Here is a 22007-nt window from a genome sequence, read left to right as displayed (position 1 = left end):
AAAAACCCAACCAAACAAACAAACAAAAAAAATCAGGTAAAACTACGTGGTAGTCTATGAAAGAAAAAAAAAAAATTAGTCAAGACTTTTCAAACTGCATTGATTACAAATGTAAGCCGGTTATTCCCCCTCTGACCATTTTTGAAGTACCCACAAGTTTCCCATGTATTAGTTCTCGGTAACCTCAACAAAATTGTGAACGGAACACCTCTCATTAACTGCTAATACTACTGCTTCCCAGAGAGAATCAAACTGGCTTCCTTCCTCAGTTATCTCCATTGTCAGAAGTGTTCTGCAGAAAAGACGTCTCAGCTCCCCTTCCAGAAACCGAACTCAAAGCTTAATAATGCTGAGCGCTCAGTGTGACAACTGCCTCCAAGTGGAAGAGATCTTTTATGAATGTTATTCTAAGGATGGATATAAGAAATTGCATTTAACAACTTCTAGGAACAGGTGAGTCCTAACCATATACTTAACAAGAACAAAGAAAAACCTGAAAGAATTGCTATATTTGACACAAGAGCAGAAGTATATAATTATGAAATTGTTTACACTCTTGCAGACTACGGTCACACTTCAAGCTTACTCAGATTTTCATCACATTTCTATGAAAATAAACATTTTAGGATAACAACTTAAGCAAAGTAAAAAGGAAGAATATACTGCATCTATACTTTCGGGGGAATTTAGGAAATAAGTTTTTTTACAGTCACTTAAACTTGAATTATTGGTGTTCTAAAATTTATTGTTAGATAATTAGGCAAATTCTGGATGATATCTGAAACTTACTTCTTCAAAAGGTTATTTTAATAATTCAAAATTTATTTAACGAGCTCAGTTTCTGTGGATGAGAAGTCCTAGACTGACAGAAGACTGAAGTATTGTACTCTTCCATAGGTGGATTTAGAAAAAAATTACAGCAGTAACACATTTTCTTCAAGCCACCTTAACATGCTGTCTAAACTTGTCCCACGAAAACCACTATCAATAAAAAAAATTACACTGCCAGAAACAGTCCTGAACTTCCACAAGAGACAGGTATGTTATTTCCTTCTGTAACCTCAGCGGTCACAAAACTGGATCCAAACCACCAAGTCACATAAGGCCACCAGTACTGGCACAGATTTGGTGATACAGAAGTTCAGACCTCCAGTTCACCAGTTTACTATGGTGTCCTGATGCCAAAACAAATAAGCAGGTGCAAATCATAAACTGTGTAGGAGTTTTAAACTTCAGGAAATTCATTACTGCCCAGAGACTGTTTTGTTCAATATTAAAATGCTGCTTCTGAAATCTTACACGAGCTTCCAATCATAACTACCAATTTACATATTCCGTATACATCACAGACGTTCTTAAAAACATCGTTTCCTCACACAAAAATCATCTCCAAGTTAAGCTTTTCCACCTACAATATGCTATTCATACCCTGCCAGCAATACTCATCCTGAGGGTTCAAAGGGATGCAAGGCCAGCATTCAAAAAGCCATTTCAAAAGACACTGGAAACATTATTCTGAGAGTATGTGGTGAATTTTAGGCATAATTATAATTACAGCTGTCTTTCAGCTTCTGCTGATATTTTTCAGTGTGGATCTGTTACAGAACTCTGTTTTTGCACGAAGCTGGGTCAGTGAGATATATAAATACAGATATAACAATATACGTCTCTATGCACATATGCAAGAAAACCCACTAAATACAAGAATTTGATGCGCACAAGCTACTTCAGTGTAATTTAAAATAAAATATTTTATATAATCCAGGAACCCCAGTGTTTCTACAATTCTACGTGCAGAATTTGTATTTGCAATACAGGGACTAGAGGCATATAGATAAAATACCTGCAAAGAGCCGGTAGGTTCTTTGGCCTTTAAAAATTTTACTTTTCACACCAGGAGATAGTAGTTCTGGAGGAGGAAAAAAGTCAAAGGCAAGAGTTAGCAAGTTTAGAAGCTTAATTTCAAAGGGATCAATTATTTCTCAGAGAAACCAACACTAACATAAAGGGCAAAATTTAATTAAAATGTCTTCTGCAGCCTTCAAAGAATGGTCATGGTTCTGATACCTGGTAATCGAGGGAATGAATTTTGAGGTTTGCTGAACATTAACATTTACGGAAGGTTTAAAAATGCCACCAAAAAAACCTGAAGAAAAAAAGAGCAAAAGATCAGACTATTCTTTTCCTTCTATTTTTTTCTATTTCTTTCCTTCTATTCCACTGTTTTTTTCCTTTCATTCCTGCTGTCAATGACAAAATCAATTTCAGACTCCGAATCATCCTGCAATCATTTTTGTCAGTCAAGACAAACTGAACTAGTTCTACAAATTTACATTCTTTAAGTAAATTTTAAAAATAAAATACTAGGTAAAACAAAACTGTCTGACAAAGTACGTATCTCACTTGAGATATGAGTAATCTTTACTTTTTCCTGTTTGAGCTATTGGCTGGCTAACAGTCAATTTGCTGGATAAAAACAAAATGCATTTAATATGGCAAGCTCCAGATACTGGATTATATGCAAACTCTCACACTTTTTAAATAAAATCTGTATCTCAAGATATTTGTTAAATGAAAGAACTTTGTTGTTTAACCTCTGAACTATGGCTAGTCGACCTTCAGGCTGCACTTTCCATAAAACGCCAGTTTCCTTTCATCAGCCACTGTTTATAACAGTAATTTGCCACTTCTCTGAATGAAATCTGAGACAAAAATATCTAGGATTACTTAAGCAACAGCCTCATATATTCTCAACAGGATCACTTCCAACATTTGTCCTCAGCATCTGTAACTTTACTCCTTAAATCTGCAGAAAGCTCTTACTTAGCCAACCCAGTGTCTAGGATGTGCCAAAGGTTTTAAGATCTTTTGCCATAATGTTCTTTGCAAAATGGATGCCCAAATTCATACGCAGGCAATGTCAGGTTTGGCAAGACTGAACCCAGAAACCCAAATATAATCTTTTTATGAACAAGAAAAAAGGGAAAAAACCCACACCCACATACAAGATATTCATCCAAATTACTAAGTTTCCTGACAGCAATGGAGAAAAAATCTTGTTCACAAGAAAGAAAACAAACAGATACCCCTAGGAAACACAACTTCATCTTTTCCCTAAAGAGGGGGAATTTCTGTTCAAAGATCTTTACCTTTACTAATTTCCAGATCAACAGGATACTCGATATTCTTGATAAGCTTCTGGCATCCACCAGTTTTCTCATATACAAACCGCTTCAGGTGTAAAACAAGAACAGGGGGGAGTTCTTCTAGTGTCACTCTTCGACTGATCTCCACCTAACACATACATAGAACAAAGATGAAGAAGAAAACCTGCACATTTTTTAACTGCTCAAAATTATTCCTTTAAATACGGAATAAGTATTTAATTTTAAGTACAGCAGTAGAAAAAACATAGATTTGTTATTATTATAATATTAATTTATGATAAACACTGCAGTTCATGAATTAAAGCACACTGGGTCATAAAGCAAAGTGAGAACTCAATACTTTTAGTAGAATGTAGTGTGTTAGAATGAGCACTATTTAGGTGCTGCAGTACTAAGACCACCTTGCTGGAGAACCCCCAGGAACAACTGGAACAACTCCTTATGACAGTTTAGTGATTAATAATTCTCAGCAAGCTACTGTATAATCAGAGGTCAATAACTTGTAACACATGCTGCTGATTTCAGAGAACGCCAAACTACAGAAGACAACAGCACCACACCTCAGTACCCGACACAAAAGGTTTTGAAAGCTATTTTCATTTCTAAGAGCTGACATCCTTTTACAAAAAGCTGAATAGAAGAAAAAATAAGAACTAATCCAAATTGCTTCTTAGTTTTCAATAGGTACATTAACCATAATCAAAAGACAATCTCTATAAAGGAAAACTACTAAAAGATTTTGGTATAAACACATAAATCTACATTTATCTTAAGAAATTTCACTGAATGTTCCAGAAATACTGATTTAAATGCAAAAGCAGTATTGCAACTACTTTGCTAAAAAGTTTGAATGCTGTGTCACTTCAAAGACTGTCCTGAGCATACCTTGCAATTCCCCACTGAAATACTAGTTTCTACACCGGACTTCTCCAGTTTTAACTGGTACTATCTTTATTCCCCCATTCTGACCAAGAGAATCCTACAACGGTGTTGAAAAACACCTTCTCGGTTTAACAACAGTAACATTAAAATAAAGACCTATTCACAAAGGGGACAACAATGATTTATGTATTGAGAGAAACAAATCAGTACACAACAGTTCAAAAATTATTTTGCATTAACCAGAAGATACTTTCTTTCAAGAAGTTCCTTGAAAAACAAAGTGAGCTGTTATGTAGACTAGCTAAAAATTAGTAAGCTATCATTATCAGCTGTTACAGAAGAGATCAGTAATTAAAGATTCTTCTTTCTAAAAAAGTATGCTGTGTTCTTTAAAAGGTTCTGAAGTAAAATATTAGTTATAACCTCACTTTTTTATACTAAATATTGATTTTTTATATAATTGTAACTAAACAATCCACAAAGTTACTGTCTGAAAACCTGAAACTGAACTCAGAATTGCAGAACAAAAATGTTTTGCCTTCCTAGAAATTATGACATAAAAACATCTCTCAAAATAAGTGCTTTAGGTTTTTCTCCATTTATTGAGAAAAATCTCTTAATATGCTGATGATTTGCAGTAAATTTTCAATACAGGGTTGGATTCTGCCAGAACCTACTAAGCGTGGAATAGAAATGCATGGGGGTAAACTATAATCTCTTTCCATGCTTGAAAAGTAAAACCTCTTAGGACACCGAAGCAAGCAGATTTTGTAGGGTACTTGATTTCCTCATGGATCTGACCTTATCCAATTTACAAGTAGTAATTCTACATTTGAAGCAGAAATAGTCTTTACAAACTGATTTAGTAAAATTTCACCTGAATCTCAAGGGTTCAAAATATGCCTTTCTGTGCCCAAAACCCACCATACCCCTGACAACAGCAGCAGCTTCACTGAGAACTGAGATGGTTTTGTTTGTTTGTTTGTTTTCTGTTTTGTTTGTTTTTAAAAAACAGCAAGCCAAACAGGACACCGTTCTTTTCCATTCAACAAGTGGCTGCTGGTGCCCACCTCCACAATTTCCAGGAAATAACATGCAGAATCAGAAGTCAGAAGGCAAACTGTGAAAGTGAAGGTGACAAGAAAAGGTTCACACAATTCACCCATGAAATTCTCCCATGAACTCACGAGAGCAGGCAGCTTCCACGCATCTTAGCATGGAACAGCTTCTGCTTTTAGGGAGCAAATACAGACAGGCTTTATATAGGGAAAAAAATGTGCACTTGATTCACCCAGTTATTACTGCCTCAAGATTTCCACATATCGAGTCTTCTAAATCTTAAATCTGAAGTCTTTGAATTCAGAGTTTTGTGCAAAAAGAGCTTAACGGCTCCCAGCCCAGGAATAGAGGATGCTGAAAACGTTGCTGCAGTGGTTTAAGCAGTTGCCATTCTCCACCCTCAGTAACCGAGCCGTGTACGGGAACAGATGCCTGCACCTCAGCTGCACCGCTCTGTCTAGCGTATGAGCTTAAACCACGGATCAAAGCAGTTTTGTGTGACAGTGCCAGCCTGAAGAGAAGCAGCTGAGGAACAGGCACATGTTCTGCTGTCCTGACTGTGTGAACGGGCTCCAATTTCTCGCAGCAACGTTACCAGCTAGAAGTGCCACAAATGTTTGTTTAGTGAACCTGAGTCAGAGTCCCAAGAAAATATTTGTAAGATCCTCAAGGAGCATTTTGAGAACTCTAGGGGATGTGAAGACTCCTCCTAAGGAGTAAGTGGAATGTAACCTGGAAAAGTAAATGAGGTAAGGCTAGTTTGTTACTCAAGAGTCTTCATTTCTGTTAGAAAACATAAGCAGGAGTAAGACTGAAAAGAAAATCACTTCAGTGAGGTTAAAAATTAAGCTCTTAAAAAAAAATATTAACTGCTGAAATATTCAAGATGTAACAAACTGATCTGCAAGACCAAAAGGAACCAAAACATTCTTCAAATGCTAGTGAGCAAGTGAAATTGAGCTATAAGCAGCAAGAGAATGCCACAGCATTATAAGTATCTATTTAAAATGTCCAATTATTTTAAATACTGCAGGAAAATCTGACTGGTTTCCTGTTTATAGTAATACACATGTAAAATTAAAAATCAGCTCAAAGTGATTAAAAAACAAACTTTAAGAGAAATAATTCTCATATTTGGAAGATTATTATTTTCATGTCTATTATTTATACCCACATCCTGCTAAGAATACAATTCAAACAATCCAGACAGTAACAAATTTTAATAATGTAATGGTTTTTAGCTTTATCTATAGTCCTGAGTTTCCCATCTGTAAAATGGGAGATGAAATGCTTCTTCACAATACCTTTTGAAAATGCAAGAGTCCTATGCTTGTTCTACCATCAATGCGCTCAGTGTTTTCACTACAATTTTAACACAAGAACAGCTATTTCGACTGGAATTTCTTTCGAAAAAAGATCTACAAGATATTGCAAATGCTTGTATTTCCATTCAGACTCCAACCAGACCAAACCTACAGCACCTAATTTGAACACTCATTTCTTCCAAATCCCATAATTGGACATTGGGTTGTCAGTAAAGAAGTTAAAATCATCTGCAGTAAAAACCAAAAAATGAATGACCAGCAAAACAAAATCTATCTGGTAAATCATGATGAGCTTGCATTGCAAATGTTTCTTTCACATGGAAGACAACTGGAGAAATAAGCATTCTCTAACACTCCTACTAAGCACACAAAGCAGATAAATTGGAGCTATCCATCTTTAGCTTTTCAAAGAAAACAGTCCATCCTTTCTTTATCTAACCATATTCTCATTCGGAGTATTTAGAAAACTTACATAAATGAATGTCAGAAAGAACAACAACAACTCAAGAGCCTCTTTCCATCCTGGCCTACTGAAAGAAATTAGGAATAGTGTATGCAAAAAGTCCATCTGAGCAATCCTTGCACAAAAATGATGTTCTTTACTAATGCACACCACAAGAAACAAGGTAATACCTTAGTGGGGAAAAAGTTTAATTTATTACCCTATATCACAAGTTCTCAAACTGTAATGCCAAAAGCATGCTTCTCCTCCTATGAAGTGTGAATTCTATCGCAATTATTACTATTTTGTATTGTGTGATCTGAAAAATAAGATAAAAAAAAAATTTATCTTTTCCCAGCGCTGCATGGGAAAACAGAATAAAACGTCCTGGTATTTAAAGTGACACAGAATCACAGGGCTTAGAGATCTCAAAAGGTCCTCCACTCCATCCCCTCTGAATCAATTATAACAATTTGTGTAAACCCTGACTGGTGTTTCTCTAACCTTCTCCTAAAGCAGCAAGGACAACTCTACAAGCACCACAAGTAACACCTAGTCTAGGTTCCTATTCCTATTTACTGTTAGAGAATCACTGAGAAAAATCAGTTTTTTCCTTTTCAGGAAAAAGCCCCTGACTAAGTTTTACATCTGATTCCACCCCTCTGCTTCTGTGTTTTTTCTTCTTCATGCTGAACATCACCTCCCCTTTATTCGTTCCTTTTACATTACAACTTTTATACCGCCATTCATTGATTGCTCTTTTCGAGATATTCTCCATGTGTGAAGAACACTGCTTTTGAACTGATGACCTAAACCTGAATATAGTATCACTGACAAGCCAGGTTTTTTAGGGCTGTGTAGTGGAAGCCTGTCAACTACACAGTGCCAAGGACACTGAATGGAGGTATTACTGGCTATCGAAAGATTTCAGATTATTATTCCAGAGAGAAAGATAGTGATCATCAGATGTTTTAGTGAAGTTTTAGATGGACTTTTACCAGGCCTACCACCAATGAATATGTGCATTTTTTATTTTTAAGTGAAATGCATAAGTCAAAACCCTTCAAGGACAGCCACACATTCTTGTAGCAGAACACTTCATGGTTTTTCTTCTTATAGCTAGTGTGCTGCTCCTTTACTAAGAACGTGTGGCAATCCCCAGGCATCAGTATGTTAACATCATTATTTTGCTCATTACAGTATATATTATTACCACAGTTCACCCTGTTAATTTAATATACACTTCAGTAAAATCTCCAACCAATTACTACACTAACTCAGAAAACACATCTATTTACAGGCATGGTTTTGTTTAAAAGTTAGTTCTCTTCCTTTCAGTGTATGTGTTCAAGTATCATATATTTTACCACTACTACTACCACTGCAGGACACTGAGAACGTTAACACTTATGTTAACACTTTTGTTAACATAAGCAATAGTGCTCAGGTAACTATTCGTAAAGCAAGAGCTGTATAAAACCCCCTTTAAAAAGTTTAGTATTTGACTGTAAAAAAACAGGGGTCAACAGAACACACCTCTTGCTTGGTTTTTGTGGTATAGCCCTGGACAGACTCTCTTGCCACCAAACTTTCCAATGCATCCTGAACTGTGCGTATCTTGTCTGACTGGATATCCAGTTGCAGGGTGAAGAAAGGTTGCAGTGTAGCTGACTCCTTAGAACTCTGCTGGTAAACAACAGATCTATGGAAACAAAAAAATTAAAATGTAATAAAGCAGAGTAATTTTCAACAATATCGAACCTTCAAGTAAGAACAGACCGAAGTCTACTTTTAGTAACTCAATTTATAGTCAATCAGAAAACACAAACATGAAGGTTAAGCATAACTTTCAACACCCTGAATCCACTTGACCGCAATTTAAATGATTCACATCCACTTAGAGCATACTGAATGGGATCATATTTTAATTGTTTTGTTTACGCAAGGATTAAACCACTTATTGGATAAGCACCAAAAGTTTAAAGAAAAATACTGACATTTTTGATAATGCATTTAAAAACATTCACCTCAAGGCTCTTTTCACATTAAGAATTTTGAAAATATGTTTTCCAACAGATCTTTGGAAGTGCAAAATACTAGTGCTTACCTAACTGTAAGTTTTACTGTAAAAATTAAAACCAATTCCAGATTGTCCAATAAAAATACAGAAATTTTTTAATCACTTCACCAAGACCAATTTCACAGTGATTTTAAATTGCTTGCTTAAATCTTGCCATAGGAAATACAAACTATGCTCCACTGAGGACTGGCATTTCCTTTTCCTCCCATCATTTTCTGTGTCCAGACTTGTCCATAAATTGAAATCTTTCAGAAAACTGGCATGAGTAAAGACCTAGGGCATGACAACATGTTTCCTGTTTTTTGGGGTTTTATTTTTGTTTAAGTGTATTCAGTTGCAACCTCTAAGTAGCCTGGCTTGGTGATCATTGTTTTGTGCAACGAGAAAGTACACTCTTCAGCCACAACATCACTGAACTAAGTGGACTCCTCCCGATTTTCGTTTTTCTGAAACTTTGCTGAAAACTTAAAACCATGAAACATAGCTCAAGAATATTTTTTTTATTTTGAAAGCAGTACTTATATTAAAAAGTCCCAGCTGCTAAAAAAAAAAAAGTGGTTTTATACAGCCAAAGAAATCATTCATTTATTATATCGTTACACTTGTTACAGTGTGTCTCAAAGCTTGAAAGTAGTAAGATAATTAACATGCTCTAATCCATTCAGCCACGCTGAAATTTCCCCAGGTCATGTACAACATGTTAACATACAGGTCTAATGCCTGTACTGCAAAGTCCTTTCAAAAGAGCCCCTTTGACTCAGGCAAAGCCCTGAAGCAACAACAGAAAGCCAACGCATCTTTATATTGGCAAATATACATCCTTTAGAGGAAAAAGCGTGTGAAAAACAGTAGCATCTTTATTTCAGTTTAACACTTCCTCCTTGGCTGTATTTAAGGACAAAACCTTAACACATGGCAAGTGCAGTGTTTCAACAAACAAACCTTTCACTGTGCAAGTCTTGCTGCTCTTGGATACGCTTCCCAAACCCTTTTTAAGATAACGATTTAGCGCAATCATCAACAGAAAAATCCTAACTCCTCAACTGTTTTCGAGTCAGTGTATTTAAAGATTTAATTAATAATGTGGGTAATATTCTGAAAAGATAATGTTAAGGAATATTTCTTTTTAGTTATTAGAAATTAAATTGTAATATTTTTTCAAAACATTTTCTTCAATAAGGTATGTAGAAATTAAATTGATGGCAAAACCTTTGCTAGACTATGATTTTCTGTAACAATATCACTTACTAGAATAATTACAAATTTCAACTGGTCAAGGGGAAATGCATCATTTTCAATGCATAATTATTCTCGGGTCCTGTAAGAACGCTACAGTAAGAATTTTTCAGGAAAACAGGCACTGCTCATTGCTACCCTGCTTACACTTTAACAATGTAATTGATGTATTTTCTTTTAAAATAACAGTGCACTTGAAGGGAAAAGTTGGTACTCCTTATGGAAATATTTAGCAGACTTCTAACTGGCTTGTGAGCAAGCTTGCATAACAAATGTTTGAAATTCACACAAGCTGAAAGTCAAAAGGGACTCCTGCACATGAACAAATCAGATCCTGACAGAACAGCACATCTGCATGCTTACACATTTAAGTCTCACATTGCTTAAGGAACATTTTTTGGGTTTGTTTTGTTTTAAGCAATTATGCCAAAATAGGCATTTAACAGACAATTAAGGGCTCGAAGACAGCCTAAAGTTTCCCAAGCCAAAAGATGCCAATTCAAACCATGTTTTCCTAACTGCTTTTTCCATTTGATTTTTCCCATTTCTGATGCTTTCATTCAGTGGACTTCTACTGGCAATTCTGTATTCAATCCTTCCTATCTCCACCCTCAGCCTCAGAGGATGAAGCTTTCCAACATCACAACACAGGATACTGTTTCTGTGGTAAATTGTGTGACCTAGTTTGGAAGCTAAATTTTTACTGGGTGTGGCAACAGCAGACAAAAGATGTCGGATTGGACCCTGTAGTTCTGTTGCCTAATGCAAGTTTTTGCCTTTTCTCAGTATTACCTTTTCTTGATGTCATTTTCTGTGGACTTCTACAGAAGACAGCATTCTCTTAGTATTCTTAGTTTAAAAACTAATGGAATCATATAGAGATCTAAACAATTCTGACCGTGATAAATATAACTAAGGGTACTAACAATACCTTGGGTACATGAACATACCATCAACGCAGAATTTCATCAATACGTACAAACATCTGTCTGCCAATTTCTATAGAAAATACCATTTTATTTGCCAGCTGTCTGACTCAAATCCCAGAAGAATATTTCAGTAAATTTCACAGGCAGAAGGCACTAGCCCACACTATTCACACTTCTAGACTGAATACCTGGCAACACAGGGAATCAAACACTAGCAATTAAGTGTCTGTCTCCAATTTAAAAATAATTCTTCAAGTCCAGCATTTTTGTTTCAGAATATGTTTTTAGCAAGTGTTTACCTGGCTTTAATTCTAAATTATACATGTCTCCAAATGAGTCATGAGGCTTCCTTTCTAAAAAAAATATTCTTCCAGTATCTACCTTCTGCCTTCATCTGGTATCAGACCTGAATATAAGTAATGTCTCACATTCTTTTCATTCCTGTAACACCTTGTAGCAATTTACATGTTTCCAATCTTCTTTCACCTTTAACATTTTATTTATTAACTATTACATATAACTTCCCTGCCTCTGGGAAGCATAAGTGTCTAAAAGTTTACAATGTTGATTTTATTTCATTCTTTTACTGACCAGGTTTAACTCTTAGCAAATCTCACCATCTCTTAGTATCCTTGCTTACAAAATGAGTCAAGACTCCTCATAGATAAGAAAAAATAGGTAGCTCTAAAGTTCTTTGGAATTCTTAGGCATTTATATCAATATACAGCGCATACATATTTCAAACTCCTTCTCCATATGCAATTCAGGGCTTTTGTTCTCTAAAAAGTTTGTTCTTAAGACACTTAAAAACATTCAGACTCTACAGGAAGTCACAGAATCATGTGATCATTGATCAATCCTTTGATCATTCTGGTCCATTTTCTGAACCCTCTCTTGCGTAACAGATGCTTCATAGTAGAATGTTCACCTCTCTTGGCCTGAACAAACTGTGTTAACAGTCTCGTCTATCCAACTATCCAATAATGGTGAAAAGTACAGAAAGGAAAGCAGACAAAAAAAGTTACCTGTAAAGGCAAAGCAGCCTATGGTCTCAACAACTTTTACAAAAAAGTACTATACCTTATATGACCACCAAAAATATCAGTAATTGGAGTCTGAACAAAGTCAGCCTGTCGAGTGACTGACGATTTGTTGCGAGGTCCCACTTGCTCCCATTCATCCTCACTGCCTTCCCCTTGTTCATCTTGCTCCTCTTCTTCATGAACAGTCTGAGCCTCAGGGCCATTGGACACCGAGAGTTCTTAAAGTGAAGAAGAAAATAATGCATTGATTTTTTTATATTTTTTGTTTTTAACAAATAAAACATGTATACCGATAAAGAATTTGAAAGGAAAAAACCCAATACAATTCATTTTCAGGGGATAAGTTCATAGATTATAGATTTGAGAAAGTAAATGAGAAAAAGTAGTTTCCAGGCTCACTCACAGCTGGACACATCCACACATTAACAGAATCCAGTTCACTGATGACTGTATGTAAAGAGATGTAGTTTTCTAGCAAAGTTTAGTATATTTTTAGGAGTAAATTTATGAGGTAGAAAATTAGAAAGTCAAGTGTTATTCTGGAAACATAATTATGCCATTATTAAATACAACTCCTTTTCTGCACAGATATTTTACAGGGAACCCAAGGCTTAGCAAATATTTTCTTTGCAAGTGCCGAAGTCAGGAGGCTATAAACTGCACACAGCTAAAGGACAAAATACGGAATGACCACTTTATATCATAAAAAATTTACCCTACTAAAGAGAAATTGGGTAACTAGTGATCTTAATTCTATACTTGGCTAATACTTGGCTAAGACTAACAGTGTTTTGTTTCATCTTTAATAGGGGACCCAAACAAAAAGCCACTGTAAAAAAAAAAAGGGGGGGGGGCATTATACTCTGCATACAAATTCTAATACTTCTTCCAAAAGACATTTTTTTCTACAACTTTGTCAATAAAAAATTTAAAATAATTTAATATGTCCTGTTTTATAGCGGATATAAGTTAGCCATTAGTCTAGAAGCTTCCACTTCAAAGAAAGATTTTAACAGTTGTTTAAAGATCAGTGAAAAAACACACCGATACATTTTTGAACTACCATGGAGAGAGCCAAAACTACAGTGAACCAACACTGCAGGTATTATGAATGGCAGACAAACATACCTATGCTTAACACAAGACTAGTCAACTTGAGTTAGCTTCAAATAATGCTCAGCTGAGCTCAGTAAAAATTTGTAATGCAGAAATTTGTTGTTTAGGAGGACCTGGTATATGACGTATTATTATTGTCATTCAGAGTATTTATGAAATGATAACGCTTTTCCAAATACCTGGACAGATTTTAACAAAAGATTATTTGTCAATGTCTTTGAGTCTCATAAAACATGGCATTCTATCCCTATCTCAACATGTACTCCACAAAGAAGGACACTATTTGAAAGAAATCAAGTTTGCTACAAAAAAAAAGCGCCACTAACTTTCATTATGTGGAGAGAGAAGTTTCTTTAGGGTCAGCATTTCTTCATGTAGTCCATTGAGGATAAATCCCAAGTATTCTTCAGCATCCTCTTGCCTGCCCTGAATAAAATGTTGGGGGTTTTTTTTATTATTATATGACATTTTCATGCTTCACTTTAACAGAAGGTTCATGGCATTGAACATCTAGCTGTCTTCTATTAATGTAGCTAATTTACCCACTAATTAGTCCAAGCTGTTGAGTCAAGTAAGTTTAAATTTTGCTATAACACCACCTCATTTTTAACCAGTTCAAAAAGAAGCAACACATTAATTTGCAACCCACCATAAAGAGCAAGCACATATGTAAGCTTGACTTGGGTACGAGAATTTCTGCATTCTTCTCAATACAAGTTAAATTTAACATGGGAGCTGGTAATTTTTTTTTTTTTTTTTTCTTGCTATTTCTTTTAAGTAGTATTAAAAGTTGCTGTCAAACCAAGGCCAAATCAAAAGATGGTTCAAACCATTATCTCTTCTTTAAATTGAAACTAAACCTAAAATAGTATTTTGAAGTCTCTATGGACCTTCAACCATTCCAATCTGAATCCCAAGCAGAAACAAACAATACTGATATTTAGGCACAGAACCTGATGTATGGCTTTATATTGCTTTAACAACAGTGACTGCCTTGCAATGAAATTACAAAAGTCAGAGATTTGTAAGTCACACCTTTTCTGACAGACTTGACTTTATAACCGTCAGAAGTCTATAAACGTATGTAGGCTCAAAGGCAGCTCCTGGTCGGATATCTCTCACAATTTTATCACCTAAAGCTGCAAGGAAAAGGGAAGTACACATAAGTAACAGTATACAGAAGTTTTTCTACATTATACCTTAACATTCTCTTCACGCATCAGTAGATTTTGGAATTAAACATCATTTTTTATTATAGCTTTATTACAATTTCAGTGACTCAAGCTCAGAATTCGTAAGATACAACTCTTGTCTGTGAACGTTTTTTTAAAAAACGTCTTACATTACCCTACATAGAGACTTGCAGATGGTCTGGAAAAGTTAGTACTCTCTTTTTACAGTCAACACTCTGAAGATTAACAAGAATATCCATAGCCATCACAAAGGAACAATTCTGTTTCTATTTAAATTTTTGTACTTCTTTTGTATTCAAAGAACACTTCCTTAAATCTTTTATGTATTTGTAATTCTAATAGATCACTTTTCCTCATGGCAGAAAAAAAACAAAAAAAGAAACAGTTTGACAGAATGTTCAATCTAATGACAATAAAAGGCCTCAGAAACTATATTTGAAAACTACACAATACAATAAAATGACCTAGAAGTATAATAAGTTGCATAAGACAGTAAGATTTGTTTTACAGAAACAAAACTTAAGCAGCAAACCACAGAAATGTCTGAACTGTTTGGAAATCACTGGAACAACCAGCTCCTCGTGATATTTTCTTATAATGTTACATAAACACGTTCCTGAAACTGTTCTTTATTTCTATAAGTTTGGAATACAATAGATTTGGTTTAGAGGTTAAAGAAGTGAAACCTACAAGATAATTTATTTGCATTTAAAAAATGTTCTATTCTTCACTACATAATCATCATTGATGCTAAACACGTATTAGTAAGAATCATACACTTCTGAAATTTTGACACTGAAATAGTGCATAGGATGGGGAGGAATTAAAAGGCATGATAACATGCCTGCAGGCAATCTTTCACTGCTAAAGAGACCTATTATGGCCCCATTTCATTCCAACTGAATGTGTTTAGTATTTAAGGAAGAATGATAGAATTGAGCAAGTTGATAAACCAAACAGCTGGAAATATGTAAGGAAGGAAGTAGTGTAAAACACAGTGAATATGATTTTGTTAGTAAGGGCATGTTCTTAGAAGACATCTTGACAATTAAGTTAACCTTCAACAAAAACCGTTCTTATTGCACTTCTACATTTGGTCTACCAAACAGGAGGAAAAGAAAAGACTTCTTGACATGAATCATCAATAAGGAAAAGCATAACACTGACAGAAAAGCAACAGCAAACTCTTTAAAATATCAAGAAACCCCAGAAGGCCAAAAAGCCATGAAGGGGATCAAGCATCAGTATTTAAAGGTCCTAACTACATCACACAATGCAGATCCTTACCCCAAAGCCTTATCACAACTTTAAGACTTTTCTTCCCCTATTTCCACTCACCTTGTTTTGCTTTAGGAGGTACAGGCATATTCGTGAACTCATTCATTAAACGAACACTGAAACAGAATGGAAGGAACAACTACGCATGAGCAGCAAGTTAAGACTTAGAAGGACAAATAATAACATTACAACATTGTCATTACTGACTGCTAAAAGAAATACAGTATCATAATGCAGTCTGAGTAAAAGTTCAGACATAAAAATTAACCTGATCACTACTACTGAAACTAAGGTGTCAGGTTAGTTCTTGCAGCTCTCACGGTTCCCTTTTGCATATTAAATACTGTTTAAAACTGATATTCCTCAAGTAACAGGAACTATCTTCCTTGACTAGTCAAGCAATTGTAAAATATGAAGTTCATTATAAAAGCCACATATTACAAAAAAAAAACACACCCCCCACAAAAGGACTTCTGGATACGTATCAACTTTCAACAGCTGCAGTAAACAATCATTTGTTAGACACTGCTGAATGAACTTAGGCAGATCACAGATTTTTTTTTTTTAACAAGCTACTTACAAACTGTCTATCATTGGTGTTGAGGTACACGGCCGCTGCGATTTTGAATACATTGGAATGGACTTCATTAAATGATACATTGGAGGGCAAGCAACCAAGGCTTGCAGGGTCTATGCAGTGGCATTAAGGAAATACTCAGAAAATGTAATCTGCATATTAACTAAATATTCATTTATATTTTAAATTATATGCAAAACAAAGCTAACTCTTTATTATGCAGACCAATCCAATGACTAAATTGGAACAGATGGATGGGCTTTTATCACAACATTAATAATGTACAGAAGTTATAATAAAAAACCCCAGTGTCTTGTAACTTGCAGTTATTTCACTGACATCTTAATAACGTCAAAAACTTTAATTAAGGGAGAAGGAAACATTTAATCTAGGAGCAGGAGAGGAAAAGAACTTTCATAGGAAAGACTTTATAAAATTAACAATTTGAAACTTTGCAAGTAATAACCTGTAACATGTTTTCTGAAAAGAATGGAAAAAGCCAGCTGACAGGACTTCAAGTTAAAGGTGATGATTCGCGCCCATAACCAAACCAAAACAACCCCACTGTGATGTGAAACATTCTGCAGTGTAAAGAAGAGTTTGGAGCAACCAGTAAAACTACAGTGCATGTTGGGAGAAAATACGTTAAAAACATCAAAATCCATGCTACCTGGCGAGAACAGTGAACAGAAGAAACATTAAAAGGCTAGAAAGGCAGGGAAATTACAAAAAAATGCAGCGATCTCAACAGCTAAAGAGGTGTATTAACTTGATCCCTATAGTGTGCAAAAATTAAGTAACAAATTCCCATGTAACATTTTAAGGCTGAAAAAATGGGAGCTAATACAACCAACCAGATGAGTGCAGAACTGGTTATGCAAGATAAAAGCTGATGTTTAAAGCAGAATTGCTGGTCCAGAAATAGCTTATCAGGGTTCTGCAATGATCAGTATTGAAATTAGTCTCAATATTTTTCACTAGCAGTACTAGCAGTTAAATTAAAAGCATCCTAATTGTCACTTGCAGTAAGCCATGGCTCACACAGGAGATAGCAATAAAAATTTTATTATTTATAACTAACATAATACAGCACTGAAGAAGGAAGATTTCTGTCACCAAAGGCAAAAGTTTTTTGCAGGGGAATACAGTTCTAATGCATTAAGAGCAAGCTAATCCTCCATTCTGTCGTAAAAGAATTATTTTAAACACTGCCATTTTCACATACGATACGATAGCGACAGCCTGCTCAACAGAAAACCAAATGACCTGCTTACCAAACTGCCAAAACAAAGCCTAAGAGTAAGAACAGTTACTTTAAGTACAAAAGAGAAATAACCACTTAAGTTGATGCACAAAAAGTCACGAGTAAATATGACTAGAAATTACATGAAGGTTTTCAGTCATGACAAAGTTACGGTTCTGAAATATTTTGACAGAGGTAACAGAAAAACTGCAAACAGGATTGTGCAGCCAACTGCAGGGGAACCTTGGACACCACGTTCAATGATCCAAAGTACACCTGGATTTCTAGATGCTACCTTTAAATATTTTAACCACAGTAGTAGGATATGGGAAGACAAACACTTTTATAAAATACTTACCAGAATAATCCAGAAAACTTTGACAGATATAATATAAAAATTTTAACTTAAGTGTATTAATTTTTTCCAAGGTAAGGATACAGCATTGATGTAGCACCAGTTTCCTTTGTTGATCAGCCCTCGCGGTTGCAAAGACACTGGTTTATGTATTAGTCTTACATTTTCCAGTATTTCTGCAGAACGAGAAACAGTAAATTAAGCATCGACAAAACGTACATGCTAGCCATCAAAATAAATCCCTTGACGTATTAAAAAATAATTCAATTCAATTAGCAAGATTCCCAGAAACTTCAGCAAATAATTTTCTCTCCATTTAAACACTGTTCATATTTCAAATAAGACATACTTCGACTGAAGACATCCTGGAATTTGGGTCAGGAGGATGCTGGTACAAGAACTAATCATTGTAATTTCAAAACTGAGAAAACCTATTTGGTTTTATTTTTGTTTTCCAAAAATCAGATACTTTTATTTATAGAGATACATATATAGGTGTAAAATCCCATTAGCTCTAATCCCTTACCACCAATTTTATGAAGTATTTCCCAAACTATTCTGCTTTGAAGAGAGATGAAGCCGATATAGCAGTCTCAGTTTACAAGTTTCAACATACACTATCTTACAACAAAAATATCTTAGCACATACAAACAGGACAGATGTTAACATGGTCTTCTGAACAGTATGTCTTATTTACTGGTTTAAGACTTCCAAAAATCTACAAGATAACAGGCTTACATAATATAATGCTTACTGCCTTCCTGCCTTCAAAAACTTCAGCAATGGCCCAAGTTTAAAATTTAGAAACCACTGCACATAAATAAGGCTGTCTCAGTTATGAAACAGAGAGCAACATGGAAAGTTTTTCCAGGAAATCTGACCTGTTATTTAGGTACCCAAATAAAAACTGTTAAAGGAAAATATTGGATCTGCTATATTTTAAATTTGCAAAATAAGGAGAAGAGGTATACAAGACAAAATAGAAAAAGCAAATAAACATAGCAATTGTCTACCAAAGGGGTTATTTATTTTTATAATAAATGTGAGTGCCTCTAAAACCCTTATATGCTACACTGCCTACATTTAAGAGCTTGAGCTAGAAGGACTATCTAAACAGACAACATAACATGACACCGGGTGGAAAAGCAGAGGCACAAAGCCATAACTAAGCAAAGGAGGTGGCAGAATTGCAAACAAAATCCATGTCCTTCTACTTCCAAACTCTGTCTTTATCTATAAGATCATATTTCCTGCTGACACCATCAGTTCTAGCCAAATAAAAACATGCCAAAAAATAGAAAATATTTAAATCAGTTCTCTATTACATAAAGAACCTGACACTTGAAAGGGCAGACAGTAAAAAAACATAAAATGGAAGACATTAGCACCTATCATAGATGCAGACGAAAATTGTTCTGCAAGTGTTGAAATATATTTGTTATGGAATTAGTAATACTCAAGTATTTCAGAATATATGAATAAAGCAGTAAAGTTTGAAACGTCTTGTGCACACATACAATCTTTCTATTAATATAACTAGGCACTGTTGAAAATCAGGATAAAATGAAAGAAGTATTTGTTTTTAGTGCCTCTCAGTAACTTTTTACGTTAACTGTATTTTTGCCCATTTTTGCATCATACTGAATAAAAATGTTATTAGGACCTTTAGCATCCTCTTGTGGTCATAAAACTGCTTTGAAAACAATGTCTAGTGCAATTACAGTGAATTTTGTTTCTTTTAACATAAAAAATTATTTTTGTGTACAGCAATTCCATTCATTACCACATTTTTTTCTCAAATCTAACATTTACACATTACCTAAAGAACTTCTACAAGAGTATCAGAAGAAAAATACACTTAGAGGCGTAAGAAAACCTTCTTAATTTAAAAACCTTTTATAAAGCACACATCACTAACCAGAAAGAATTCACATTCTCTTTGGTGGATACTGACTTGTGAAACATGGCCTTGATTTGAAAACTTATGTAGAACAATATTACCATGTTTAGAAACTTCTGTTGGTAAAAAGAAAAGATTTTGCTAATGTTCATTCACCAGGTGGTGTTATTACAAATACCTGTCAGTACTTTTTTTAACAATACTGAAATTCCCTAATCAATGCAAGTCCAAAGTTTAACGAAAGTGAAACCATGGGAATATGGTCTCCATGCTGAAAAAATACGCATATTACAAGTTAGCAATTTAAGGCTTAACTTCAGGGCATTATTTGGCAAATATTATTTATGTCATTTGGACCCTCCTTCAAATCTGGGCAACAACTTAAAGTTCCAGGACAACACTGCTGGATAATGCTACAGAAAATCAGTTTCTGCAAGAATGCAGTTTGATACTACACCAGGCTAAATTTCTGAAGTTGTTTATAAAAATCCCAAAATTTGCATACCTCCATTCCACATCTACTTTCTCTAGTGCTTACCTAGCTTATCAATAAGAAGATTTTTTTTACTACGTTAACACTGAAGCACCTATGTTAAGTAATTCTTGTCTTGTTCCCTACAGTCTTGGGAGAGCAGTGAATCGCCATCTTTATGAATTTGTTTTACAAATTTGAAGTTACATCCACAATCATTCCAATGATGTTATCCAAGACAAAGTAAATCCAAATTTTCCATGTCTGCCAATAAAATATGGTTTTCAAACCTTCTGTTTCCACTGCTGCACTTTTACATCTTCCCTGAAAACTAATGCCCAAAGACTGGCATTTTCACCAAGTCCTCAACAGCGACAGAATCAGTTATCTTTCATCTTTTCCATGTAAATTGGTATTAACACACACTGGGGAAAAAAACTTTGTCTTTTTCAGCTTTACTAAGGACATTTATCAACTCCCTAGAACTTTCAGATCCTTTTACTCTCTAAGAGTATTACCAACCATTTATTCTTCATACTGTATGCTTGCATTTGGTTTCTGTTCTGGTATGTCCTTCCATACTCGCATTTATTGGATTCCCTTCCTTTTAATTTAAAATTATTCCAGATTTAGTCAGATCTTAAATGTTTGCGTTCAATTGAAATTCTGGCTGCTGTAAACCAATTTTACAGGCACTGTTGATTTCATCATCCACAAAGAAAACACTATTCAGAAAATCTTTTTAGATTCTCCCCTTGAAATTTTTCCTAAAACTACCAAGAACAGTTAAAAGACTACTCAGAACAGTTAGTTTTCCAATCACTTATTTCCTTCCTTACATTATATAAGGCATTACTAACTATCATCAGGTTATGCATCAGAGGGTAGTAGCTGTGAAATGCAGCGACTGAATCCTGAGAGTCATATTTTTTACAAATATGGACCATTTATAACCTCGCTATCCCTTAGAAACACATTTTAATAATGTTTGCCCTGGTATCTAAATTAGGCTAAGGTATGTAATTAGTACGGCTGGCCCTTTCTAAATACACACGCGCTGTACCTGTACTTCTCCACCATTATTATCTACCTAGAGTTTTGCCAAATAAACATCAATTGAACACGGTTTGCTTTAGAAGTTCCTTTAATCTGTTCACTACTGTTGCCAGTAAAGCTTCTCACCACACACCTTAGTCGCTTGCTAAAATTCACTCTTCAGTTGTTTTTTCCCCTCATCAAGATCAAGATGAAATCTGTTTGTCTGTTTTATGTATTTTCTAGTCCTGATTTTCACCTCCTTATCTTGTATAGCTTTTGTTTAACCTTGAGGGCTAAGAATCCACAGACCTTTGCAGGCTGAATCAAGTAGCATTAACCTACCTACAAGGTGCCTGTGAACCATCAACCTCCCTTGTAATAAATGGTGAAATTAAGACACAAGCCAGCAATTTGTCCCTGGAAAAGTAACTTATTTTCTTGTGTCCTGAGCACCTGTTCTAAATAAAAACTACAGAAGAGCCGCAAAGCTACAACACTGCCAGAAGATTTGCTAAGTTTGCTTGCTAAACTCAAGACATTTTAGGCCTAGATTTTACCTGTGTTTATCACCCTACCACGCTTGTCAAAAATTCATTCCCATTGGCCTGAGTTGAAACTGGTGAATTCCCAGCAAACCAAACAACAGGATCCCAACCCAGCCACACCAAAAA

General features: G+C 35.1%; 1 protein-coding gene across 1 annotated transcript in view; it reads right to left on the bottom strand.

Annotated features, from left to right (window-relative positions):
* The window catches only part of USP10 (ubiquitin specific peptidase 10), a gene marked incomplete at its 5' end in the record, with an annotated part of 55146 nt that overhangs the window by 1082 nt on the left and 32057 nt on the right, over window positions 1–22007 (bottom strand). The window contains 9 exons of the mRNA XM_082005746.1: window positions 1844–1909; window positions 3150–3294; window positions 8412–8577; window positions 12201–12381; window positions 13606–13705; window positions 14315–14418; window positions 15811–15866; window positions 16331–16440; window positions 18010–18101. Of these exons, the coding sequence (XP_081861872.1) occupies window positions 1844–1909; window positions 3150–3294; window positions 8412–8577; window positions 12201–12381; window positions 13606–13705; window positions 14315–14418; window positions 15811–15866; window positions 16331–16440; window positions 18010–18101 (1020 nt within the window). The remainder of the gene's footprint in view (window positions 1–1843; window positions 1910–3149; window positions 3295–8411; window positions 8578–12200; window positions 12382–13605; window positions 13706–14314; window positions 14419–15810; window positions 15867–16330; window positions 16441–18009; window positions 18102–22007) is intronic.

The sequence above is a fragment of the Phaethon aethereus genome (genome assembly GCF_964289735.1).
Source record: "Phaethon aethereus genome assembly, chromosome: 13".
NCBI classification, from domain to species: domain Eukaryota; kingdom Metazoa; phylum Chordata; class Aves; order Phaethontiformes; family Phaethontidae; genus Phaethon; species Phaethon aethereus.
This window is presented reverse-complemented; position numbering and strand designations above follow the sequence as displayed.